We start from the raw sequence: 27,695 nt of genomic DNA, 5'->3' as shown, positions 1-27,695 counted from the left end.
CATTTTTGCAGACACCATTTTTTTGTTTTCTGTTAATTTGAAAGTGTAATTGATGGAAATAAAATCTAACTTTTTGTGACATATTAAAAAAATGTCCAATCTGTCATTTGATGCCTTTTGGAGATGATCCATCTTTTCTTAGCTTCTTTATGCACATTAATAAAAAATGTGTACCAGGGGTGCCCGAACTTTCGAGACTCACTGTATCTGCCTGAACTCAGATAACATTATAGAGAAATATTGCTGAGTCATTTTCAGGCCTGGTGCCCTGCTCTCTCTCTATTTCTCTCTCTCTCTCCACCCCTCAGCCGCTGCCCGGAGGGCTACACATGCATGAAAGCTGGGAGGAATCCAAACTACGGCTACACCAGCTTTGACAGCTTCGGCTGGGCCTTCCTGGCTCTCTTCCGACTTATGACACAGGACTTCTGGGAAAACCTTTACATGCTGGTAAAGTGGATGTGTCAAAAAGTTTATCTTGTTTCATAAGAGGCATATACATCACATACAGTACAAGCTCTCAAATACTACTCCTTTAAACAGTACAGTTGCATAGTGATGCAGATAGGATTCATTCACTGGTCAATTAGTAGACAAGCAATCAAAGTAAGTAATTTAATGAGGAAAATGACAAATAGTTGCTTGTTCCAGCTCCTCAGACATGAAAATTTAGTTAGTCAGTTAGTTTAGTTAGTTAAAAGTTAGTCAGACAAAACAACTCTGTTTCCTGAAGACCTATCATTCAAGTTATTTGTGGATTGGGGTCTTAGAACTTGTGATGGGCATATTTCACTATTGTAAGACATTTCAATTAATTTACAATATAGTTGATAGATTTATCAATAATACAAATTATGATATGCAAATATGCAAATATAATTGCAGCCCTTTTAAATAAAGAAAAAGCAAATATCCTGTGAGACTTGGGTTCCCCTGCAGAAAAGACTTAGCTCCTACACTGATTCCTTATTCTTGTGTGTTGTCATGCACAGGGTGCATGCTGTAACTCAACCTTGCAGACAGAAAATGGAGGATTATTCTGTCTCTAGCTTTTCACTTGTTTCCACTTTGACTTGCCTCATCTGCATACTTTAGCCAGGCCACTTCTATCCCGTCTGTCAGCCTGTTTCACACAAAGCCTGTGGAGACACCCCTGTCTCTACATACGGGGAAATGAAGTATGAAATATTAACAGCTCAGGATTACAGTATGGCCAATGACGGGGATGAGCGTTGATGGAAGCATTCCAGCGCATACAGTACTTCTATTTTTGCTTGTATTTTTTAAATGCAGCCCCTCACTACAGGCTCTCACTGCTATTGTGTACTGTACCTTCAGCTGTGTTTGGAAAGGATGTTGAATGTTTCTTTGTCAGTTGTTTTGAAATGAAATGAAATGAAATTGAAGTGAGAGCCAAGAGCCAGAGCCAAGATCTTACTGTTCATTATTCAGTATTTCCACTAAGGTTTTGTTTTATCTGCCCACATGATATTTAGGGATATGTGGGACTGAAAGACAGTGATTTGGACTGCTAATCAGTTTTTGCTTCTCTTGTTGGGAATGCTGCGTTATATACACTTCCCAGGATAACATGTCAACTACATTCATAATTGATTTGTAAGGGAATTTCTCTTCTCTATCCAAGGAAGACCTCTCTTTTTTTCACCTTTAGAGGGAACCAAAGGAGGCTGATGTGGTTTCCTACTGTGAATAAAAACAAACTTTAAAAAAGTCTAATTACATGCAGATTCATCAAACCCTGCTCTAAACCTGCATTAAAATGAAGGTAGCCATCATTTACTAACATAAAAAGATTTTTCCAGAGTGTTCTCACTTGTTCTGCAGTGCCTCTGCAGAAAAGATTGTTCCTGTGCAGACCAAGAACAGATGGTTGTGTATCAATTCACAATTGTATGAGATGATAGTGGAACTAACTCATTTCAGCATATTAATAACAGAAACAGACATTTAAATGTAGAAAGTCACTGACGTTTAGGCTGAGTTTGTTTCCAATCAAACCATTAAGCCAGTTCTCTTTTTACCACTAACAGCTGACTGTTTATTTCTGACGAGTCACTGTGTGAGTTGAGCAGTGAGGTTGACAATGAGCTTGTCTCAGAGATTTAGGTTATGTGTTAGATGTCATTATTGTCTCTGCTGTTCCATCCCTTCTCCCTCATCTCTGCTGCATTGCCTTCCAACAGACCCTGAGGGCGGCCGGGAAGACATACATGATCTTCTTTGTTTTGGTGATCTTTGTGGGCTCGTTCTACTTGGTGAATCTGATCTTAGCTGTGGTGGCCATGGCTTATGAGGAGCAGAACCAGGCCACCATGGAAGAGGCCCTGCAGAAGGAGGAGGAATTCAAGGCAATGCTGGATCAGCTCAAGAAACAGCAGGAAGACGCTCAGGTCAGCCCAGGTAGAATGGAGCCCGAAATGATTCCTGATTCTTGTATATAATTGTTCTGACTCCCTTCATGTGTTTGTTTCTTTGCAGGCAGCTGCCATGGCAACCTCTGCGGGTACTGTGTCAGAGGACGCAGTAGAGGACGATGGAGGAGGTCATCTGTCGTGCAGTTCCTCTGAGATGTCCAAGCTCAGCTCCAAGAGCGCCAAAGAACGGCGTAATCGTAAGAAAAAGTGGAGGCAGAAAGAGCAAGAGAAGGAGAAAGGCGACAGTGAGAAGTTTGTCAAGTCAGAGTCAGATGATGGCAGCAAAAGGAGCCGCTTCCGTTTCCCTGATAATCGCTTGGGTCGCAAGTCTTCCATTATGAACCAGGTGAGGTAAAAAAGTTAATGTCTGGGTTTGTTTAGTCATTTTTCTGCATACCTCTTTTTGTAGTTCAGCATCATGCAAAGGGTCAGTTAGCCAAAATTACAAAAACATGTATTCCCATACACGTAACAAACCCCGGGTAAGTATTGGAGATGTATTTGAAAGATTTAGATAGTTTAGAGCCTATAAGGACACTGAGTTGGCTAGCTAATTTTCTCATGAGGTCAGCATTAGCTTCAGGTTAATTTATTACGTCTACTAGGGATGGGCATTTTATATAATTTCAACATTTGTGTACTCACATTGAATTATATAGCTAGCAACCTGAGTTGTTTACATACTCGCTCACACAATTGAGATACAGCCAGTAAAGTGATCCCGACTGGTCCGGTGTAACGCCGCCATGCTAACCCTGCTAACCCTGCTAACCGCTAACGTTACCTGTACTGTACTCACTGCTGTAGGCGACAGCCATGGCTGTCGCCTACAGCAGTGAGTCATTTTAAGCCAAGAGAGGAAGCTGTAAATTGGAAAGAGAGGACCGTGAGTAAGCGGTGTGTTTAGCGATTGTTGTCGTAACTCAAAGCCAATAGTGTGTATTTCAGTTGGGTGGAAAGGGACGGTGAGTTTGTGGAATATTTAGCGGTTCCTACTGTAATTCTAAGCCGAGGAAGTGTGTCTGTTAGTTGGGAAGTACGTGAGCACGAGCTTTTATGACTCTCATATTTCCAGAATCTAACGTTAGCTACTCCGCTGTGAAGTAATGTCTTTCAGCTTGTCACCTTGGCCTGTCTTCGTCTTGGTGCCATTTCACCAGGAGGCACATGCAAGGAAACCCACTTTCAGCAGGTTTACACCTGCTTTTAAGAGACGGGGAATTTTCTCCCCAAAATAAAGGCGTTCTGTCACGGGAGGTATACATACAACGGAATACACAATTAGGCGCACTTTACGTTTCCTCTCCCATCTCTTCATTGGAAACTCCCACTATCTCTTCTTCACCCTCCCATGAATGCAAATGCATGACACGGAAATGCGCAATTTGCCATTTTCAACTCCCACGCAGTCTGCGCTTTTACCTCAGTGTTACCTGTTTGTACATACCTCGCCATGCTTTTACGTGCACGTTGGAAAACAAATACACCTGAACTGGGCGCAAAAAGTACATCTGGCCCCATTGTGTACAGCTGTAATAATGTTTGGATCAATACTAGTAACAGCCCAGAGTGTTGTTGTCATGACTCATGCTCCTCTCCATGTTTTTTCAGCATGAAAGTCTCACTGTGTAAATATTTTGTGAAAGCACCGTTAGTCAACCCTACAGAATTGATATCGCGGTGTTTGGTCCAAAATATTGTGATATTCGATTTTTTCACCCAGCTCTATTCTGTATCTCTGCCTTGTGTGTGACCTTCACAGTGTAGGTTATCACTAACCTTATTGTGTATTTCCCTCTTGTTTATAAGTCACATGATTGCTCCAGCAGAATATGCCTCCTTTGGAAAAAACATCCTGGTTCCATTACATTTCTCACACTCTACAGATGTGCCTTTATCATGACCTCCGTAAATGATGCCTAACAACATTAAAACGATGGTGCAATCAGTTGTATTCCAGAAACACCCTCTGCTGCATAGGTCAAACAAATGTCTCCTCTCTTCATCCTTTCTTTATCTCCAGTCCCTCCTCAGTATACCTGGCTCACCTTTCCTGTCCCGCCACAACAGCAAGAGCAGCATCTTCAGTTTTAAGGGGCGCGGTAAGGACGTGGGATCAGAAAATGAGTTTGCAGATGATGAACACAGCACGGTGGAGGAGTGCGAGGAACGCCGGGGCTCCCTGTTCAGCCCTTATCGGCGGAGCAGCTACAGTGGATACCACGGGAAGAGGAACAGCACGGTGGATTGCAACGGCGTGGTGTCGCTCATCGGCCCTGGGCACGGTGGACGCCTTTTGCCTGAGGTGAAAATAGATAAGGCAGTCCCTGACGACAGTGTAAGGAAGTCAAAGTGTAGACCTATCTAGGCATGGCCCCCCTCTCGTCCGTTCCTTTTCTTTCTTGCTCTCTATACTCTACTGTCATCTTTGCAAGTCCGTATGTATCTCTTGGCTAAGCGCTCGCGCCTCCCCTCCCCCAGCCCCTGAAGTGTGTGCTGCCCTCCAACAGTAGGCAAAGGATGGAGAAATAAATACATTTTATATTGAATATACTATAGCCAACCGTGCATTTGATAAGTTAGTAAAACTGGGTCTGTCAGTGACTTCCAGGCAATTTTGTTGTTTGATTTGAACGATGAATGTCAATGTTTTGAATGTTCATATCAAATTACTTATTCATACATGCACCATACTCACACTATTATACAGGCACTAATCAAACAGACACAATTCTATTATTCTTCTGCATCCCCATTGGGCCATAAGAGTTTGGCACATATATCAAAGCCTGATTAATATTTAATACACAACTTCAACTGTGGGATGTCATAAAGTTCCTGTTCAACACACTTTAGTAATAAGACAGTTTTTTTGCTAACAAACAACATATAATGATTAGTTAACATGCTCAAGTGTGTTGATGTGTTCCTCCTCCAGGCATCCAGCTCCGATGCTAGCCTGTGTGGGTAGATCTACAGTAGGAGGCGGAGGAAACTAAGGGGACCAGCACTATAAAGCCACAGACATTTTTATCTTCTTCCCTGATACACTGTTAATATCCCATAGCAGATACACAAGAAACATCCTATCATGCCTTAATAATATATAATGTTTAGAAAAAAGGAGGGCTGCTGTCCTTGTCTGTCTTTCTCTGTTTTCCAAAATCTCCCTGGTCAACAGTAGTGGATCAGCTGTTTCTCATTCTAGTTAGCATGGTAGATTAAACCCTAAATTTGAACAAGCATGACATAGACGAGTAGAACAATGGCTATGGTGTCTGTAATTTCCTCTCCTTCTCTTTGACTTGGAGCATGCTCATGCATGACATCTGGATGGATCTGAACTATCTGCCTCAACATGATCTCTTACAATGCTCTTGACTTGATGGTTGCAATATAAATTGTATGGTTTCAAAGTACTGTAGGAAGATAATTAGTAGCTTCAATTTGCAAGTAAAAATGGCCAGATTTGGGAGACATTTTGTAAATTAACCTAATGATTATATTGCAATGGCAGCAAAGCCTCCGTTATTGCATGACAGGACTGAAAATGCATTCATGCAGAAGCAGTTCTTCACACAATATTGCACAATCCATTTATTATTTAATTGGGACAAGCTAATTACATTCAAACACAATTAGGTCAAGTAGCCCTAGATCACTACTCCCACTTTGGCTGAGACCTGCATGCATTTACAGCATACACACATCTTCCTTAAACCAGCATTGATATAGAAATAATTGAACCATGCCCCCACCCCAAAAAATCTGATCATCAACTACTTCTTTCTGCCAATGCTGTGGTGCACTTCCCTCCACCGGCCACCGGTGGGGAAATGGGATGGTGTTCATGTCCTCTCCATGGGTGCTTGATTCTTCCTCTATTCCTGACAGCCGACTACTGAGGTTGAGGTGAAGAAGAAGCTGTCGGGCTCCCTGATGGTGTCTGTGGACCAGCTCAATACCTCCTTTGGGCGGAAAGAGCGGGCCAACAGTGTCATGAGCGTCATTACCAACACACTAGTGGAGGGTACTGCCACTTTAACCCAGCTTTTTAACCTGCTCTCTCATTATTATTTAACTAGGGCTGCTCATTGGTTGATTAGTTTGACATGAATTTCCTGCTTATCTGCTTTGCATATCCAAAAGTACCAGATACATACAATGCATACAATTTTGTCTATCATTTGATACCATTGCATGCGGTATGCTCAAGCATGCAATTATGTTTGGTTTTGATGTGTGATCCGCGCTATGTCTTCAGAACTGGAGGAGTCTCAACGCAAGTGTCCGCCATGCTGGTATAAATTTTCTAACACATTCCTGATCTGGGAGTGCTCTCCACTGTGGATTAAGATCAAGGAAACTATGAATCTGATTGTCATGGACCCCTTCGTGGACTTAGCCATCACCATCTGTATCGTACTCAATACCCTCTTCATGGCGATGGAGCACTACCCCATGACCCCCGACTTTGAAGACATGCTTTCTGTAGGCAATCTGGTGAGTTGCAATCTTTTTGTACTTTAATTTTTATCTGAGTAGCCGGTTAAGAATGCAGCTCATAGAGAATTGTTTCTTTGGTACCATAATTGGCCGCTATTTCATGGCTGATTCAGAGTTAAAAGGAGTGAAAAAAATCTCTTTCTAGAACCCCACTTATGTTTTTTTTTTAATCCATTTTAATTTTTTTCACACACATGTCCCTTAGCTTCAGTGGGGCCAACCTGCCTCTGTGCTGGTCTGCTTACTGGTGGGAGGCCTACATTAATATTTCATGGAGCCTGAGTGATGAGCTGCTCTAAAATGGTGCCTGAATCATGGCTTGGATAAGTCAACCTGACAATTTTCATTATTAGCATTTTAGAGAAACTGAGTAAATCTGAGTCCTGGGACCATGATTGTTGTTCTACTTTTCAGTATCACAAAGGGCTGCACAATTAATCAAATTTTAATTACGATTTTGTCTTCCCACAATCGAATTTGCGTAATCAAGAAATATTTTAATTCTTTAATTTAATTCTTTGTTGTTTTTCAGACAACAGCTGTAACCGTTGCTAGTTTGTCTGTTAGCTCACAGGGCTTTAGGGTGCAACTAACATTTTCCCTTTCCACAAACAAAGCAGTGTTGTTTATATCGATATGGTTTCATTTTGCATTCTATGACCCATTTCTTCTGTAAAGCCGTACCTGTGTTTGGATCTCTCCTCTAACTCTCCGCGCAGCCCCGCCCCCATTTACTCACACACGACTTCCTGGCATCATGGAGAGACACAGCGGCTGCCAGTCCACACTTCTGACATTTGTCCACAGTTTTAATTGTTATTACCACAGCTGTATATTGTTAAGCATAAGCGGAAAACCTGTATTTGTACCAGTGTTTCCGCTGGTGACTCTGCTATCGCGGCCGTCACGGCAAAAAACACAGAAGAAGTTTTTGAATGCAACTAACTTCAGTTGGTAGAGTAATAGTGTGTGAGACGGAGCCTGCTGGACCCGCAAGAGATGTTACCCATGGCCAGAATATCATAGTTCATAAAAATGCAGTGCTGTGACGATACAGACATTTTATACACACAATGTGTGTAACTCCCGCCATTCACCGGGCGGGACCCATTCATTATGAGTCAGCTGTCACTCGGTGAGAAGCATATTCGTCCATCGCACTCCCTAACTCTCCCTAGCTCTTTTAATCAGTTATTGTTGAAAACAAATGAAGTTTTCTCAGAGATACATTTTTTTTTAAATACATTCATACATTACACACATTAATACATTAGCTAATTTTCATTTACATGTTTTGCAGATGTATGTCTATACAACATACAACTTAAGACAGAAGAATGTAACATAATATGGATATTAACGCAGTTATAAATAGCCTATGTGACTATAAAATTTATTTTGGTTAAAATCAACAAATAATCATGATCATTAATCGTGATCTCAATATTGATCAAAATAATCGTCATTATCATTCTGCCAATAATCGTGCAGCACTAGCATCACATTTGGTAATATATGTTGTTTCATAGTCCTAAAACGAAATGTGTCACTATGTACTGTGTGTGTGTGTGTGGGTACATAAATGTGAGCAGGTAACAAATTACAATAGAAACAGCATAGAAATGTGTTATTTAACATTTGTGCTCCAGAGTAATTTACCCAAAAAAGGCAAATGGGTGGCACAGGTGGAAATTTGTAGGTCAACTTGTGAGTCATTGACACACCCACACACCCACACACCCACACATCTACACTTACATTGTGCGTTTATTCACTTTGCTTGAGGATGACCCTCAGTGTTTATTAGAACTGTTACAAGTTCACAGAAGTGCAGTTTCACCTTACTCACTTACTACAGAACAGTTGGCACACACACAAACTGCTGCCTCTTTAGATAATTGGATGTATCCTAATGGGAATTTATTGACATACAGTTACCATGGGAATCATTTTTAATGTGATGGATCTGTAATGCGCAACTCAGATAATTGGTCACAACAAGTTTCACCACTTATCAAGCTTCACATTCTCACGTCTTGTGAAATATGGTGTTAGTTCAAATCCATTTGTTTCAATCTGTGTTCTTTCCTACCTCCCAGGTGTTCACAGGAATCTTTGCAGGGGAAATGCTTTTTAAGTTGGTGGCTATGGATCCATACTACTACTTCCAGGAGGCCTGGAACTGTTTTGACGGTTTCATTGTAACGCTGAGTTTAGTGGAGCTGGCTCTGGCTGACGTTGAGGGCCTATCTGTGCTGCGGTCATTTCGATTGGTAAATGCTCATTTTTTTGTTTCTTTCTAAATAGAGAAAGCATGCAGAGTTAGCATCTTAGCAAAGTTGACTTTATTCACCGTGTGCAGCAAGTTAGTAAAGTGAAAATGGACTAAATTATATCGCTTTTACTCTCTCCACCCACCCCTTACTTTAGCTGAGAGTGTTCAAGCTTGCCAAGTCATGGCCCACCCTTAACATGCTGATCAAGATCATCGGAAACTCAGTGGGAGCCTTGGGGAACCTGACCCTGGTGCTGGCCATCATTGTCTTCATCTTTGCTGTGGTGGGCATGCAGCTGTTTGGCAAGAGCTACAAAGACTGTGTGTGTAAAATCTCTCTAGACTGTGAGTTGCCTCGCTGGCACATGAACGACTTCTTCCACTCCTTCCTGATTGTCTTCCGGGTGCTGTGCGGTGAATGGATTGAAACCATGTGGGACTGCATGGAGGTGGCGGGCCAGGCCATGTGCCTTATTGTCTTTATGATGGTCATGGTTATCGGTAACCTGGTGGTGAGTGTCTACACTGAGAGGGTGTGCAACAGACTGTTGGCTCCCCAACCCATCTTTAAATAATTATAACATGGTCAGAGATTAAAAAAAAAGTAGCATTCCACATAACTGATTTCTCATTTTGTGTCCAAAGGTGTTGAATCTATTCCTTGCCTTGCTGCTGAGCTCATTCAGTGCTGACAACTTGGCTGCAACAGATGACGACGGTGAGCCCAACAACCTGCAGATTTCTGTCAGGCGTATCAAGATTGGCATTGCATGGATCAAATCAAAGGTGCGGATATTGGTGGCCAGTCTGCTGAAGAAACCACAGATGGAGGACGAGCAGAAGCCTTTAGATGACATGTATGACAAGAAACTAAACTGCATTGCTAACCACACCGGGGTGGACATCAACCGTGATCTGGACTATGTCAAGAATGGTAATGGCACCACCAGTGGCATTGGCAGCAGCGTTGGCAAGTATATGATCGATGAGGACCACATGTCGTTTATCCACAATCCAAACCTGACCGTCTGTGTGCCAATTGCTGTGGGAGAGTCTGACTTTGAGAACCTTAACACTGAGGACTTCAGCAGCGAGTCGGAAAATGAGAACAGCAAAGAGGTAAGTGAGTGGAGTGCATGTATTTATTCACTCCAATAGTTTATCACAAAAGTATTCAGGCAGGCAATAACACAAAACAGACTGAAATCTGTAGCATGCACAATAACGCAACCATTTAGACAAACTGCTAAATCTTTTATTTTACTTTTAGAATAACATGTACAGTGAGGAAACTAAGTGTTTGAACACTCTGGTATTTTGCAAGTTCTCCCACTTAGAAATCATAGAAGGGTCTGAAATTGTCATCGTAGGTAAAATCCAGTAATCACGTTTGATTTTTTAACTATTTATTTGTATTATATTATATTATATTATATTATATTATATTATATATTATATATTATATTATATATTTGTTGCAATATTTGGAGGGAGCTCAAACTCCGTGTTTCTCAGCGACAGCCCAGAAACCTTACTGATTTAGAGAAGATCTGTGTGGAGGAGTGGGCCAAAATCCCTTCTGCAGTGTGTGCAAACCTGGTGAAAAACTACAGGAAACGTTTGACCACTGTAATTGCAAACAAAGGCTACTCTACCAAATATTACCATTGATTTTCTCAGGTGTTCAAATACTTATTTGCTGCTGTATAATACAAATAAATACTTAAAAAATCAAACGTTGTGATTACTGGATTTTTTTTTTTAGATTATCTCTCTCACAGTGGACATGCACCTACGATGACAATTTCAGACCCCTCCATGATTTCTAAGTGGGAGAACTTGCAAAGTAGCATGGTGTTCAAATACTTAAATCCCTCACTGTAAATGTGATGCTGTGTTTTTATTCTTATAATCCTCAGCTACTCTTCACCGTGCAATTGGCATGGGTGGGGCTGGCTACTCTGTCCTGTTCAGACACTGATATAACTCCATTACTCAATAGAGTCTAGAGTGGCTGGAGTGAAATGGATATCTTCTGACATATGTCTTATGAGAAAATGCGTTTAGAAGACCTTAAGAGCAGAGGATCTGACATTTGATATTTCATTTCAGTGTTCATGTGGATGATACATGATTTTCAAAACTGTTATGATGCCAATCTCAATAGGGAAAATCATCTGTGATCAAATAGTCCTAAAGGTCAAAGTCTAAACAATTGGATGGAAATGGACATAACATAACATGAAATTGACATTTCCCAAGTCAGCTTTCTCCACAATGAGCGGTTCGAATAAAAATCAGTTAAAAACAGAAATGGTTTTGAATCGCTGACACTTTATTGCTGTGGTTCTTTTTGTGTGTGTGTGTGTGCTCATATATCTGCGTCCCTGCAGCTGGATGATACCAGTTCGTCGGAGGGCAGTACCATCGACATCAAGCCAGATGTTGTGGAGGAGGTGGTGGTAGAGCCGGTGGAGGAATACTTGGAACCCGAGGCGTGTTGGACAGATGGTGAGACCACTGCTCCCATGGCACCCATTATCTCCACTCCATAGAACAGAGACTCTCTTGGACTCATTGGAAACGATAGGGCGGTGATAGGTGTGAAGGACAGTTTCATAATGAAGGATCACTCACCCATGGAGACTTCATCTATTTATTAGTCTTTCTCTGTCTGTCTCTGTCTGTCTGTCTGACTGTTTCTGTTTACACACTAATACACAAATACACTAATACATATAACTTTACAGATAATTATTTATAGATAAAGCCTGTTTACAAAAATCAGTTATAGAAATCAGAAATATTGATATCTTAACACTTGAACAGTTCAATTCCAGTTTGTCAACGGGATCTAGTTTAACTTGTCTAAAAACGCTGATGACTGTTCAAACTGAATACAAATAGGCGGATTTTAATAGATGTAGTTCTAAACTGTAAATTAATCTTTAGGATTTTTGTAGGCAAAGTCTCTGTCAAAACATTTGTAAAGAAAAATATGATAACAATACAAAGTATTAAACCCAAAGCATTGGAGAGTGTGTTCTGTGGGTCTTCACTGTAGAAATAAAGCAATCAATCAATCAAACATTATGTGTATAGCACATTTCATACAGTTGCAGTTTTAAGTGTTTCACAGATGACTGGCAAGCTGATAATAAGACAGGAGTGTAGACCGTAAAAACAACAGAAAAGACAAAATAATATAACATTTTAGACCAAAGCACGCAAGACAATAAAAATGATGAAAATGTAATAAAATTACTTTTAAGACTAACCGTAATATTAGAAAATACAGTGAAAAAAAACTACTACTAGATGTAAGAACTACATGAAATAGATTAAAGAGATGAATCAACGCAATAAGAATGACAACAATAAAATAGAAATGTTCCATCCACTCTGTTTAAGCATTAAGCATAAAAATAATTCTTAAAAAACTCATGCATAAATTTTAGGATTAAAATTTAAACAATTATAGACACAGAACTGTAACTAATCTACGTAACTATATCAAATGCTGTCTCTGCTCCTGTGTCCTCAGGTTGTGTGGCCAAGTATAAGTGCTGTGAAGTTGACATTTCTACGGGCTGGTGGAAGAGATGGTGGTACCTGAGAAAAACCTGCTACCTGATTGTGGAGCACAACTGGTTTGAGACCCTCATCATCTTCATGATCCTCCTCAGTAGCGGTGCCTTGGTAAAGAGGCCTACTACAGGCTTGTTACATAAAGAAATTCAAACATAAAGCAACATAAACATTTGAAAAGCTTCAGATCACAACTTATATTCATCAAATGAAACACACATTCTACTGAACTTAGAAAATCCTAACTGGACAAAGATTGAAAGAAGATGACTTATTAAAAATATAGGTACTTTACAAGGACCACTGTGTGTCTACTGTACAGTATGGCAGTGAGGAGTTAAAACTTGTGGTGCAGTCAGTCTCTGACCTTTTGGGTTGGGGGAAGGGCCAGCAGTGCCTGAGATTAACAGATTGTACCATTTATCAAACAGGGTATCTATTGCTGGGGATGGGGTGGGACCTTGTTCTTAAGCATGTCTAATGCTACTAAAATAAGAGCAAAGACTGCTCCAAATCAACATTTGCTGTGGTGTTATTTGAAAAATTTCACACACAACAGTTTTTTTCAAATCTGTTAAAGCACGGTTATTGATTAACAATGAGGGCGCTGTAGTGCTGTTTAAAATTTCATTAGTGGAATCATAAATCATTAGATTAGATTAGATGTCACGGCTGACGTATGTTTCCTGTTTCTCCTTAGGCCTTTGAGGATGTGTACATTGAGCAGAGGAAGACCATTCGGATCATTTTGGAGTATGCTGACAGGGTTTTCACCTACATCTTCATCCTGGAGATGTTGCTGAAATGGGTCGCATACGGTTTTGTCAAGTATTTCACCAATGCCTGGTGTTGGCTGGACTTCTTCATTGTGGATGTAAGTCCAGCGATTGTTTCCATCTATTAGAGAAGAAGAACAGTTATTTGGTCCTCAACCACACCCTGGTCCAACAGCAACACACTGGTACAAAGATAAACACAGTCTATAAAGCAGCAGGGCTAAGGCTAATTTCCGCTGTAATAATTTGTCTTTTGCTTTATTAGATTGTTACACAACACATCATATGCACTACATATACTATGGACACCAGGTATGATGTTGTTACAATTGTAACTGTTGTTGTCTGTTGGGTGTGGTTAAGTTTGAAAGGTCAGGTTATCAATTGAATAATTGCGTCATGAAAAAAGGTGAGAGGGCATGTTGAATACAATAGGAACCTTCTTTATTTGGTTTACTCACGCTATAAAGACAGTGTTTTACAAGACTTTACTTCAGTCTGTCTATTTCAAGTGCACTCATGCCAGAGTCACCTTTTCTCCAACACGCAACAATCCCTATTTTGTACTTGGTTAATCAGTCTGAGATGCTTAAATATGTACATCATGTTTCTGCTTGTGGATTAAAACACTTTTTACAGTGTGCCACAAGCAAAAAACTGTTTGTCTGTTTCCCTACTTGGTACAGACACCAATTATAATGTTTTAAGGCACAATTGAAATAAACGATTGCAATTTGAACACAAAGCCATTAAGCATTAATACTAACACAAATTTGAATCAGCCAATCAATAGCCATTGATAACAACCATATTCAAGTCATGCTCAGAGCAATGGGACGTGTCAAAGATGTGTCTCTGTAAAGCTGTCTTTGCCTGTGTCTCTGACCTGCAAGATGTTTGAGATGTGCCTTTGTCCTCTTTTTCTGTGTATTTCTCTGCTCCTTGTGTCAGTCAAGATTGAAAACAGGAACATGGGACATTCTTCTTTGTTATTTAGATATATAATTACGTTTTAATCCTATTTTGTCTATTTTTAAATTACAAAACCTTAGACTGTGGGCTATTTCAATGAGATTCCAACCTGGGAAAGGAATAAAGGGGACAATTTTCATGGCTAGAGGCTTAAAGCGTTTGTATTTCACATTTATGCTGAATCAAGAGGTAATCTGCAGTGGCAGAATTTGGATAGAATAAGAATTTCCCTGATTTCAAAGTTTTCTCCTTGAACTAACCACCTATCTGCAGTGTCCAACACCTCAGGCAATAACCGTGAATGGACTCCTATCAATGGCCAGAGGCTGCCATGTTGATTCATTATAAGCTCCTCTATCCCAGACTCCATGCAACAAACATACATTTATTACATACAATAGACCTAATTTTCTACATTCATGCATTTATGAATAATTTCCAGACACACTGGAGACAAACATTTTATTGAGAAGACGGTTTTGTTAGAGAGACGTTTTAAAAAACACAAATTTTTATAAATACACCTTTTAAAATCCTGAACTACAATATGTAGAGCAGGCTCGCGGAGAGGAGGCTCGCAGAGTCCCGATAAAGCACGCTTGAAAGCAGACCCAGAGCGAAGGTTGCTCAAGACAGCAAAGACAGGCAGGCCTGGCTTCGGAGCGTGAATTTAAACAGCGGCAGTGTGAGTCAGTTTAACACAGCACAACCCTTCTTAGGTAGGAAAGTATTCACTCATCCACGCCAGTTTAGGTCTCACTCTCACGTTCAATGCATCACAGGGGTGGAGACAATACCATTAATGTTACGCGCTAGGTTAGCCTTCAGTAGCTGTTTCTTTGTTAAACAAGCCCAGGTTAGCTTTGTTGCCATTTGTAACATATTTTCAAAAAACTCAGTATACAGGTATTTTTAAAACATATGTTCAAGGTTGACACACAGCACATATGGAGCTTGTAGCAATTGTAATCATACCACACTGTACTGATTCTGGTTATTGCCACTGTAGACTCCCTCCCTGTAGGTGTGTTGTCAAGCCCAACACTTGGGACAGTGCAGGGTGCTACGTTTCCCAAGTTGTGAACATGTCCCAGGGAGTGACATTCCGCCTCCCCTCTTTCCCCAACCTCCTTTCATTCCCTCTTGAAAGTGTAACCTCAGGAATGTGGTGATATTGTGCTGAGATGTAATGATGGTGGGTGACAGACGGCCGGTCGGTAAGTTTGGTCTTCACTACTGCTCCCCCACCAAACAAATAAGACTTGTGCTTGATGAGTCTGGGTTGTGTTGTGGCCTGACTGTGCCTCTACCGTTTTGTGTTGCTGGGTGAAACCATTGCCATGGACTCAGAGAGGGGGGGCACCATCATTAGACCAGCCTGTATTTTTCTTTGAGTGTGGATGTGCCTGACTCTTTGTGTGAGTGTGTTCCTTCTCATTTTCCATGTTACTGTATCTTTCTGTTACCCATTTGATTAGTGTCTTCTTGATTTTCATTATAATAATGTTTCGTATACTGTTACTTATTGGCTAAAAAGGGCATGGGGAAAGAAATGTAATGTTAGAAAGCAAAGTGTTTTGTCAAAGCAGTTAAAAAACAATAACCTTGTAGCATAGTTATGGGAGAAAACAACCAATAAATTTAAAGTAAAGCAGAGTTTTTTTACTTTATTTTTGCTTACATTGTAGGACCAATAATTCATATTTTAGTAGGAATAATCCATATGTTACTCATATTAATTGTTTAACATGAAAAAATATCTAGGGGGAGTAATTCTAGTTTACTAGTGATACTGAGGTGTGTGAATGTGATGATGATAGGTGTCATACTTTATTCATCTTTCTTTTACACTCAGATTATTATCATTGTTTTGTTTTGTTTTTCCCTTTGTTTTTAGTTTGGTTTATTTCTGTTTGGTTTGTGCCGTCGTCATCATGGGATCACAGCCCCAGATGTCATTGGCCTTGCCTTGCAGAGCTCTGTGAGAAGGACGTTGAGGCGCTGAGGTCACTACCACACAGCTGGCCCAGCAGGGGGCCAGAGGCCAGGCACCCCAAAGGGGGGCTCTCCAAGGGGTCAGGCTGAAGGTGACAATTACCCCAAACACTGTAGTGTAGATCAAGGCAAAATCTTTATTTTACTGTCTTCCCACCAGAACAGCTGCTAACTTATTTGAGAGACCAGGTTAAGTAAGTACTTGGAGAAAACTCAACAGAATCTAAATAAAGGCCCTGTCCAGGACAACCTGGACGCAATGTTTGAACATTCACATGTACAGTAAGAAGTCTGAATCTGTGTTGCCACCTTTTCTGCTGTTCTTTCCATTGTTTTGATTTATTCCACTCTTATATGGTAAAAAGGTTGGTCTCTTCTAATCTATTCGAAAATGGCATCAGTCAAAATGAAGATTTTGCCTGTTTCAAACCTCCCTCCGTGACTTTGGTAAGCTTTGGATGTTGTGTACTTCTTGCGGTGAGTTTGACCGGTTGGTGTCGGTGACTGGTTGGAGGTGCTTTCACATGTGTTCACTGTTGATATTTTTCCTTATGTGTAAGGAACTGGTACTCCCCCTGTTTCAGTTCCTCCAGCATACAAACCGTGATTGCAGTTTGGAAAAAACAGAAAGACTTCCCGGGGATACAATTTCTGTTTTCATGTACTAACTTCTGAACAGACAAGTTATCTCTATTTGACCTAATTCTAGCACAGCTGCCCACTCCTGTATTTTGCATGTAGAACAATATGCATTCAGCCAAAGAATCCTTCATTACAAAGCTTCCCTGTGCAGCAAGTAAGCTTGTAATGGCCCCACTTGACATGAATTGATCAAGTCATTCCTGTACAATCCCCATTGCCCATTTCCTCATTTGTTAAAGATGTAATACTGTATATTTATGTTTAGCTTAGAGCACCTTTAGGGGATTCATAATTACCAAACCATAATTCCTAAATTTAAATTGCTTTATTATGAAGCTAATACTTCTAACATTTATTACCGTATGTTTCTGTGAATGGAAAAACATACAGTTTTGTGAATTAATGACAAAGTAATGCCTCGGTGGCTGCTGCCGGATGTAAGAGGGGCTGCACCAGTTTCTTTGAGGTTGTGTGCTGTTATTGTTAACTGTGTGTAACTCGACTGTGTATTTTTGTCCTTTCAGTGCCATCCAGTGCTAATAACTATATCTGGTCTGCCCTTTACCTCCATCCTTGTTTCTTGTGTGTGGTTCATGTGACGTGTCTCTCCTATTTGACTTTAAATGCTGTGTGACAATCTGATTTGATGTCTGAGAAAGAAAATGACAAAATGACACATTTGTACATGTTTACTTGTATCCTTTCTCTTAGGTTCCATTAATTTGTCTGTCTTAAATTATATGGGATTTTATGCCTCAGCCCAAGAACGACATGGAGAGACAATGTTAGAGGGGCAAGGGTAAGGCTCTCAAGTCTGTTGGGTTTTTATCAGCTGCTACAGGGTGACCTCTCTCCTTCCCTCCCTCCCCAACTCCTCTTCCTCTGCTCCCCCACTCCCTTTGCTTGTATCTTTACATTTATCATGTAGCACTTTCTGCCTAATTTACCCTCTGATTGAGTCTTATGTCTCTATCTCCTCTCTTTCTCTCTCAACCACAAATTTCTTTGCAGGTACAAGGATTTTTCCCATCGTCAACTACCCCAAAATAACAGACAAACAATCTCTATGGCACACTGCTACTAAAAATACTACGCACATAAGACCTATACTAAACATTAACCTTCTCTCTCAGTGTATATACATGTATAAATGCAATATTATACATGCATATACATGCAAAGATTTATGTGTGTATGTCAAGAAACTCTCCGCCTATGCCAGGGCCGTCTCTCTTTCCTAGTGAATATTCTCACTTCTAACAGTTTGGAACCTCTTTTGCTTCTCTGTTTTTGTGTAGGTGTCTATAGTCAGCCTTGTAGCTAATGCGCTGGGCTACTCCGATCTAGGGCCCATTAAATCACTCAGGACACTAAGGGCCTTGAGACCCCTCAGAGCCTTGTCACGTTTTGAAGGGATGAGGGTAAGATCCAAAGCTAAGCAGCTGATACTTCCGCATGCCCATTCAACAATTTAAAGCATGCTAGAACTGTTATAAAAAAACAAACTAAGAGGACAAAAAACTCCTAAATATTGGGTGATTGTTTTTGAAACCAGGAGATGAAGCCAAGAAGTCACCTTTCCATGCGCAATCCTGTACCATGCCTTTGTTAGAGCGAAAGAACAAGTCATGATGCAGCTGGGAGACTAAATAAAGTAACAGTTAAGTTGCATTGCCAGCAGAAAAAAATGAATTTCAATTGAATTTCTTTAAAAAAGAGCAAACCGATTTGTTTCATAATGAAAAATACCCAAAGAGCATCAGAAATATTTTTTTCACAAAGCTGCCTCATCACATAAGTGACAACCTAGAAATTCTGATTACTTCATCTTACTTTGTTTCTCTCTTGAAAATTGGTCAAAGCTAACCAAACTTACATGCAATTTCATAGAGCATTCAAATCAACAATTATCTATTCATTTGACCTAATTCTCAACTACTGCTTTTACTTGAGAAACCCCTCCCCCTCCACATGCACCATCCCCTCCACCCCCTCTTATTCCGCACCCCCTTATCCCTTTCACTACTCACTCCACCTCAACCCGGTTTGGCCGGGCTGTTAGAGGGTCACCACACTCTCCTGCTTGTCCAGGATCTTTTTGCATCAAGGACTGAGACAGAAACCACACATTTAAAGTGTTGTGGCTTTGGGAGGAAAAAATGTATTAAGCTTCTGCCAGTGTCAGCATTTTGGGTCGTACCATCTGACCGACAGATCTGCTATCAGTCCATTCTAGTGGCAGAATAATATTGCTGTACATTTTTGTAAACATTACATACTTAATTTATAATCACTGTTAGTGCCTTCCTTTGGGAATGCAGGCAGAAGCTTAGCAAATATGCTAGGCTGCCATTTCACACAAGGCATTACTGCTGTCATGTCATGGCATCACATATTGCAGCTTATACAGCAGGCCCTGGCTTCTTGTTGCCTTCCACTCCCACAGGAAGTAAAACTGGGAGGCAACAACAGGCCCAGGTAAACTCTGACTTGGAGTTTGGGTCTGGGTGGGTGGTGGCCCATAGGTTGCAATAAAACGTTCGGACAACACTCTCAACCCTAGACAGACAATGTGTCGCCCCTCTTTAGTACAACCCAAAAATGACAGACCAGCAGGAGAAGAAGGCCTGTGTTATCTAGTGGGTGGATTTATTATACATTTGTTGTGAAGTCTCATTCATTCTAGATATCCAGTGACTAAAATGTGATGCCATTGTCCATAAACAGACATCAATCCGTTTAGGCCCTGGATAGGCTCTTTGGATGCTGCCATGAATGTTTCACGGAAATTGTATGGGTATAATTTTTATTAATTCTGGGAGGGAAAATAGACCTCTTAATTATTATGTCATTTTTGGGGTTGAAGTCATGGCTCATTTGCTTTAATAGAGTGTAATAATGCCAATACCAGTGCCCCTTATGAATGACCCCATTCACTGGGTGTACAGAATGTGGTAAGAGAGGTGAGGGTAGCCCAGTCACGCAAAGGGAAACAGAGGAATTTGATTCTGCTGTATCATTTTTTTTTTTACTATAATGTATATGTTCATCAATTGAGTTACCATTTTGTTTAAACTGATAATGGAAAATTTGAAGTCTAAGCAATAAATTAATGAATAGGGAAGTACATGAATGGAGAGATGACACCGCATGAAAGAGATTCTGGAAAGTTAGAATGATAAGAACTTGGACATCCCTGTTGGTTGTGTATTACGTTAAGACGCATCACAACTCAACGGAGCCGTACAAGCAGTTCAGCTTCAATTGGACACATTGCACTGCTTAACATGCAATGATATGGGCTACATGAATACGTACTTTGCTCTCTCTTTCTAATAAGGCTTTGTAATCTCGGTCGTACTTTGTTTAAGCAATGCATTGTACAGGAATGACAGCATCCCTTGCCATATTATCCCCACTTTCAGTAAATCCCCCTTTTTCCTGACGAACGTGCTGACGTTTAAATTAATCCACCAAAGATTTTTAAATGTCAATGATTTTGTTAGTTTCCTCTTTGTTATAGTTATTATCTATCATGGGGCCTTTAGATGAAACCTCTGAACCCCAATTACTGTAATGGTTTGTCTTCACTTGAGCAGGCCAACACATAATATATAAGCATTCAGCCATATTGTGCTGTAGATTTTTGTCAGGCACCCATTCAAACTAACACCCATACTCTAAATATCAGAATGGCTCGTCAGATGCAAAAAAAGCAAGTTAAACTTCACCCATTATCTCTTTAGCCGCTATCTCTCTATCCACACATTTCTCTTATTTATTGATTTATTGATGTGAGCGGTTCTTGAGATTGCACAATGCCATATAACACGCATGTACTATAACTGCCTATGCACATTATGCATTTTTGAAAGCCATTTTCCCTCTTTCTGAGAATGCTTTCACACAGCATGGCCTAATTTTTTTTAAAACTGAATTTCTGAAAGCAGTTCAATTGTAAATCACATCGAGCAACAGAGAATCATTCTCTCAGCGAGTGCAATGCCAACACTTAGGCAAAGAGTGGTTTAAAGCCTGTAATTGTATTTGAAAAACATCACATAAAGCATTTTACATTAGAAACAATATTTTACCAGTGTGGCCTCTATACAGCACAAATGTAAGATATAACACAAGCCTGTGAAGGTTGTGTACACGCTGAGAGAATTCTGCTCTAGAGCTCCTTCCTGTCTGTCTGTAATGAAGAGGGAATATGGCTCCATAAAACGAGTCTGTCAAACACATGCATGCTCAGCTGTCCGCCTGAGAGCTGCTGGTGGGCCTGCTTAACACTGGCAGTGAGCAGTTCACTATGTGCTGAGCTTACTACTGGCTATGGTAAATCTACGGGGAAATCAGATTGTATTGCTAGATTGATTTAGATTTTGGGGTGGTGGTGGGAATTATTCAAGTTTAATTGATTTTTTTTTATACTGCTATAGTGTTATATTGTTTGACTAGCTATGGAAAGGCTCAGTAAGATTAAGAATATTGATTGTCTAGGGTTGGGGTGGGAAGTGTGGACACTACATAGTGGTATGGCAAACACTTTTTGATTCATTTCTTTAAACTGACATTTAAGCTTTATAAAGTCTATGATTTAATAAATCTAATTTTGTTTAAATTATAAACTATTTCTCACAACACAGTCCAATGTTCCTATTATTTTTAATGTTATTATTTTTGGATTATAATTATTAAGGAATGGAGAGATAAAAGTTGAAGTAATAATAATAGTGATAACATAAAGTAATAATTCAATCTACACAGCTCTATAATGAAGGAAATATCTCTCTATTCTCCATTAAGGTGAAATAATAGAGTAAAGTCTACAATTGATACAATAATTTATAGCACATTTTATTGTACATGTTCTTTTCTCTTATGATTTATAGCAATTGTCATGCGCATTTTTTATAAAACGTGTTAGTGTAGTACCGCACTGTACATGTCAATCACATTCATGCCATGTACAATATGCAACAATATAATACAACATACTATTTACTCTACCATTTATAAAACATAAAATAATTATCTGTGTTGTGGCTGTAATCATGAAACCACAAAATGTCCCCAAATGTACATTTTACTCTATAAACCTGTGATTCTTATAGATTTTTTATATTGGTATTTGTGTGGTAAATGTTTGTGTGTGAATGTGTATGTGTGAGTGTGTGCTTGAGTATCCCTTTAGCACTTCTAGCCACATGCTTCGACAGTTCAAAGAGCTCTCAGAGTCACATCAGTGCTGCTCTAATTTGGAAGGGACTGAAACAACTCTCCCTCCCAATAATTCCCCGCACTTCAGTATGTACATCACAGTGATGTAAAGTTCTTATTTTTGACCACATAAAATCATTAGAGAATTGAACTTCTGCTGTTAATGCCACCTGTAAAAAAAGGGTTGAACAGCTTTTTTAAGTACCCAGTGTAATGCCATAACAGTATGCGGTGTCTTTTTGGAGGGTTTGAAAGAGCTGTTTGATTCCTGGTTCTCATGTCATATCCTGTCTTTCCTGGTCTGGTCTAGGTGGTAGTCAACGCCTTGGTGGGTGCCATCCCTTCCATTATGAATGTGTTGCTGGTTTGCCTCATCTTTTGGCTGATTTTCAGTATCATGGGGGTCAACTTGTTTGCGGGCAAGTACTACTACTGTTTCAATCAGACATCAGAGGAATACTTTCCTGTCGACGTGGTCAACAACAAGACCCAGTGTGAGGCCCTCATGAAACAAAACTTTACCGAGGTCAGGTGGAAGAACGTCAAGATCAACTTTGATAATGTGGGCGCCGGTTACCTGGCCCTGCTGCAAGTGGTGAGAGTGTCGCTCCTTGTTGTCTCTGTTTCTGGCTCCATTTCTTATTTCATGCTAACGTGGTTTCTTACTTGCTTATGCAGTTTTCAGTTTCTTCCTTTTCTTTATGTGCTTCACCTGAAGGTCTGTGTCTTCAAACTCTATTTGCTTTCACAGTACCCTGAGGCTATCTGTTGTTCTTATTCATTGTAAATATTTTATTGTACATATTCAATGTTTTTCCATGCCCTTCTCTTCATCTACTTGTTTCTTTCCATACACTGTACGATACGCTGTACTGCAGGACACGCATCACTTTTGGTTTCAGTTTCTTTGATGTAAATTTACATTTTTTGTTTCTACAAATGTACTTAGTCATGTCTCTTTTTTGAAAGGCCACATTCAAAGGTTGGATGGACATTATGTATGCAGCTGTGGATTCCAGAGAGGTAGGTTTATTGCTGCTTTAATAAATATTGTAATGCTTATTTATTTTACTGTATGCAAGACTTATTGCAGGTCTTGATGGAAAAGTTTGACATTTGGGATAGACTTGGCTTATTTGAGAAGAATATGAAGCTACTGCCCGCCGCCAGCAAACGACTGGACTAGTCTGGACTAACTTTAGACAAGACTTTATTTCTTGACCAGACCATCGCCTTTGACCTTTGTACAGATTCAACAAACAGTTGTTAATAAGTGAACTTTAGAGGTTCTGCCAGAAGGATTTTATTAACTTTGGATAGAGCCAGGCTAGCTGTTTACCCTGTTTCCACTCTTTGTGCAAACCTAAGATAGCTGGCTGCTGGTGGTAGTTTCACTCAAGAAAGTAAATAATTGCATTTTGCATGTGTCAGTTTGTTTCTGAAAAGTAATCAACAACACCGCCTTTAACATTGTACTTCCCTCCAAGGTGGAAGACCAGCCCGACTATGAAGTCAATATCTACATGTACATCTACTTTGTCGTTTTCATCATATTTGGCTCCTTCTTCACCCTCAACCTCTTCATTGGTGTGATCATTGACAACTTCAACCAGCAGAAGAAAAAGATAAGACCTGTTCTGTCTCCTAAACCCCTATTCTGCTTTAGGAGTTTCCATTTTAATGTCAGAATGTGATTATAACCAAGTCTTTCTTTATCCCTTTACTTTGGAGGTCAGGATATATTCATGACAGAGGAACAGAAAAAGTACTACAATGCCATGAAAAAACTGGGGTCCAAAAAGCCCCAAAAACCTATTCCTCGACCGCAGGTATGTTGTTTCTCTTAGTTATTCCATTTGTATTCAGATTATTAAAAATATGATGCTTTTGGTTGTAACCTCAGTAAATCTCAACTTCATCCATTGTTGTGTCCTCTCTCTCATGTAGAACAAGGTCCAAGGCATGGTGTTTGACTTTGTGACGCAGCAAGTCTTTGACATCTCCATCATGATTCTAATCTGTCTCAACATGGTTACTATGATGGTGGAAACGGACGATCAGTCCGATGAAACAGAAAACGTCCTCTACTGGGTCAACTTCATCTTTATTGTAGTCTTCACCACCGAGTTCTTGCTAAAGCTTTTTGCCCTTCGCCACTATTACTTCACCAATGGCTGGAATATCTTTGATGTGGTGGTGGTCATCCTGTCTATTGTTGGTAAGTGAGGGAGGTGAAAACACAAAGCAATTAGGAAGTAGCTTGAGAGAGGCGTCTGTTGTATTCTGATGGTATTCTCTTCCTTTCCTATTTCTCTTTCTTTTTACTTTTCTTCACTCTCAGGTATGTTCCTTGCTGATATAATTGAGAAATATTTTGTGTCGCCAACCCTGTTCAGGGTGATCAGGTTGGCTCGTATTGGCCGTATCCTGCGTCTGATTAAAGGAGCTAAGGGAATCCGCACTTTACTATTTGCTCTGATGATGTCACTGCCAGCCCTATTCAACATTGGCCTACTGCTCTTCCTGGTCATGTTCATCTTCTCCATCTTCGGCATGTCAAACTTTGGCTACGTAAAACACGGAGCGGGAATTGATGACTTGTACAACTTTGAGACCTTTGGCAACAGCATGATCATTCTGTTCATGATCACCACGTCAGCTGGATGGGACGGCTTGCTGCTGCCGATCCTCAACTACCCACCAGACTGCGATCCCAATTTGGAGAACCCTGGTACATCTGTGAAGGGTGACTGCGGTAACCCATCAGTGGGAATCTTCTTTTTTGTCATGTATATCATCATTTCTTTCCTGATTGTGGTCAACATGTACATTGCCATCATCCTGGAGAACTTCAGTGTGGCCACAGAAGAAAGTGCTGATCCACTCAGTGAGGATGACTTTGAGACCTTCTACGAGATCTGGGAGAAGTTTGACCCCACTGCTTCTCAGTTCATTACTTTTGCCAAGCTCTCTGACTTTGCCGACGCACTGGAGCATCCCCTTCGTGTGCCGAAGCCCAACACTATAGAACTAATTGCCATGGATTTGCCCATGGTGAGTGGCGATCGCATTCACTGCCTAGACATCCTGTTTGCCTTCACAAAGCGAGTGCTGGGTGACAGTGGGGAGTTGGACATGCTGAGGCAACAGATGGAGGAGCGGTTTGTGGCAGCCAACCCCTCCAAGGTGTCGTATGAACCCATCACCTCCACGCTTCGCCGCAAGCAGGAAGATGTCTCTGCCAGAACTATCCAGAATGCCTACCGCATCCACCTTATTAGACGCGGCATCATCTTCAAGCGTCGTACTTTTACTAACAATAAGTTCGAGAATGGTGGGACCAACCAAGAGAAGAAGGGGAGCACACCATCCACAGCCTCTCTCCCCTCCTACGACAGTGTGACCAAACCTGACAAGGAGAAACAGGATGAAAACAAGGAGGACTGGGCCAGGAAAGAGAAGGACAAAAACCAAAAAGATGAGTGGGAATCAAAGTGTTAGGGTTCAGTGACTCACAAAAGTTAAACACAGCAAGATGAGACTCTGAGCTCAATCCCAACAAACGTAGAAAAAGTGATCATTTGCAAGAAAAAAAAAAAAAACATATAAAAAAATGTTTACAGACTCAATGCTTCTGAGGTCATGTGGTATCTTATGTTGTCAAAGACGGCCGAACCAAACACAATCAGTTTACCACGGAGCTCTGCTGCATAGAAACCACGTTCATAGACATGAGGAACAAATACAAATGACTCAGTGTGCTGGCCAATGACATACATCTCTTGGGGGACCAACTGCCGAGGCCCAGAAATCTCTGCTAGATGATCGAAAAACTGCAAAATCCCTGCCACCACCAAGTGTGGACCTCCGCAGCAAAATTCCAGTGCTGCGGGACTGGGCCGTATGGATCCCACTAGAACTGTAATAGCAGTCTAAATAATGGTCTGTAACCGAGTGTTTACCATCTTTATCAAGAAGAAAACAATAATAAACAAAGCAAGTTTAGTTAGCGCGGGAGGGGAAAACCCAGAACCATAGACAAAGATTTTTTTTTGTGTGCTAAGTATAATTGCGTCTTTACATTCCTTAAGCAGCAAAAACAGATAACATTTAGCCCATACCATTCATCTTTTCATCTCCTCTTTGTTATACTGACATTGAAAAAGACATTTTCTACATGGGCTTTCACACTGACTGGGTAGGGGTCATTAGTCATTGTTTTCACTTGGGCTGAAGGAGATTTGTTCAGGCCGAGTTTCAAATAAATAATAGTTATGTGCTCGTTCGATGCATAGAAATGACTTGCATGAAGGCATGTTTTGATCAGGAATCATGCATGAGTAATCATTGTCCACAAGACTCTAATTCTCAAACCACCGCAGTGGCTGAGTATAGTTTGAGGCTGCCCACTGGCGAATAAACTATGACTGGAAACTGAAGATTTTGGATAATGATAGATAGAATATTAGGGGAGTGATAGTCATATGATCCTGCCCTTCACTGGTTTTTCTTTTTAACTGACAGATCTTTTAATTTAGCCCTTCATTAAAAATTCAGGTGAATAAAGAATGTAAGCACTCTGAGTGTTAGTAGTATAGAAAGATTGTGGAGTATATGAGTATTAGGAAGCAGAATATCCTCACAATGAGGTTGTAGAGATTTGGAGGACCATCAGTTGTCCTGAACCAAATCTGGGGCTTACATCTCTTTGTTTACTTACTTACATCCATCAAAGAGTCACTTTCTTTACTTACCTGTGGTCCCTATTACGGCAATGAGAGCAGGTGATGTGTAACTCCAAGGAATCCATAACTGGCACTAGTAAGGATCTGGTGTTTTCAATAGGTACCCCCTCTACTACTGTAGTTCCAGAAGAAGGGATAAAAATATGGTTTTATTTTTGTTTTGATCATCTTTTGGGTAATTTGTTTTGGGCTAGTGGAAAAAATTAAACACTCAGACAGTATTCTTACTGATTCATTCATTCATTTCCACTTTCTCTTTTTCGCTCGGTCAGACCCAGATCAGAATTTCCCAGTGAGTGATGTTTTAGATAAAATAAAACCATAAAGTCCTTCTCTGATGTCCTCGTGATGCAATTATTCTCAGAAAAGGATTTGATCAGTGAGTGACACTGACCATCGAAAACAGCAGAGTGAGCAGAGAATTGTCACAAGAACATGCCTTGTCGTGCCTATGAATGGAAGATGGGTGGCCATGAAGGGCTTGTGGTTTGGACTGTAGAATCAGATTTTGTCTGATATTTCAAGGAGATGGATGGGT

The 27,695-nt window shown here is 40.4% G+C and overlaps 1 protein-coding gene across 7 annotated transcripts in view; it reads left to right on the top strand.

Moving 5' to 3' along the window:
- The window catches only part of scn8aa (sodium channel, voltage gated, type VIII, alpha subunit a), a 44,709-nt gene extending 18,630 nt beyond the window's left edge, over nucleotides 1–26,079 (top strand). For 4 of the 7 annotated variants that reach the window (XM_034876972.1, XM_034876973.1, XM_034876974.1 and 1 more), the window contains 19 exons: nucleotides 309–450; nucleotides 2,205–2,411; nucleotides 2,500–2,781; nucleotides 4,459–4,773; nucleotides 6,330–6,465; nucleotides 6,700–6,938; nucleotides 9,041–9,214; nucleotides 9,372–9,728; nucleotides 9,862–10,335; nucleotides 11,610–11,727; nucleotides 12,761–12,915; nucleotides 13,505–13,678; nucleotides 18,488–18,610; nucleotides 22,723–23,007; nucleotides 23,382–23,435; nucleotides 23,900–24,037; nucleotides 24,137–24,241; nucleotides 24,360–24,630; nucleotides 24,754–25,913. In XM_034876972.1, coding sequence (XP_034732863.1) covers nucleotides 309–450; nucleotides 2,205–2,411; nucleotides 2,500–2,781; nucleotides 4,459–4,773; nucleotides 6,330–6,465; nucleotides 6,700–6,938; nucleotides 9,041–9,214; nucleotides 9,372–9,728; nucleotides 9,862–10,335; nucleotides 11,610–11,727; nucleotides 12,761–12,915; nucleotides 13,505–13,678; nucleotides 18,488–18,610; nucleotides 22,723–23,007; nucleotides 23,382–23,435; nucleotides 23,900–24,037; nucleotides 24,137–24,241; nucleotides 24,360–24,630; nucleotides 24,754–25,913 — 4,909 coding nt within the window. Of the gene's footprint in view, nucleotides 1–308; nucleotides 451–2,204; nucleotides 2,412–2,499; nucleotides 2,782–4,458; nucleotides 4,774–6,329; nucleotides 6,466–6,699; nucleotides 6,939–9,040; nucleotides 9,215–9,371; nucleotides 9,729–9,861; nucleotides 10,336–11,609; nucleotides 11,728–12,760; nucleotides 12,916–13,504; nucleotides 13,679–18,487; nucleotides 18,611–22,722; nucleotides 23,008–23,381; nucleotides 23,436–23,899; nucleotides 24,038–24,136; nucleotides 24,242–24,359; nucleotides 24,631–24,753 lie in introns of all 7 variants that reach the window. The other 3 variants (XM_034876978.1, XM_034876979.1, XM_034876975.1) reach the window with 2 other exon arrangements.
- Nucleotides 26,080–27,695: the final 1,616 nt, after the last annotated feature.

This window comes from Etheostoma cragini, chromosome 7, assembly GCF_013103735.1.
Source record: "Etheostoma cragini isolate CJK2018 chromosome 7, CSU_Ecrag_1.0, whole genome shotgun sequence".
NCBI lineage: Eukaryota > Metazoa > Chordata > Actinopteri > Perciformes > Percidae > Etheostoma > Etheostoma cragini.
Note: the sequence above shows the minus strand (reverse complement) of the source record. Positions and strands in the feature narration are given on the sequence as shown.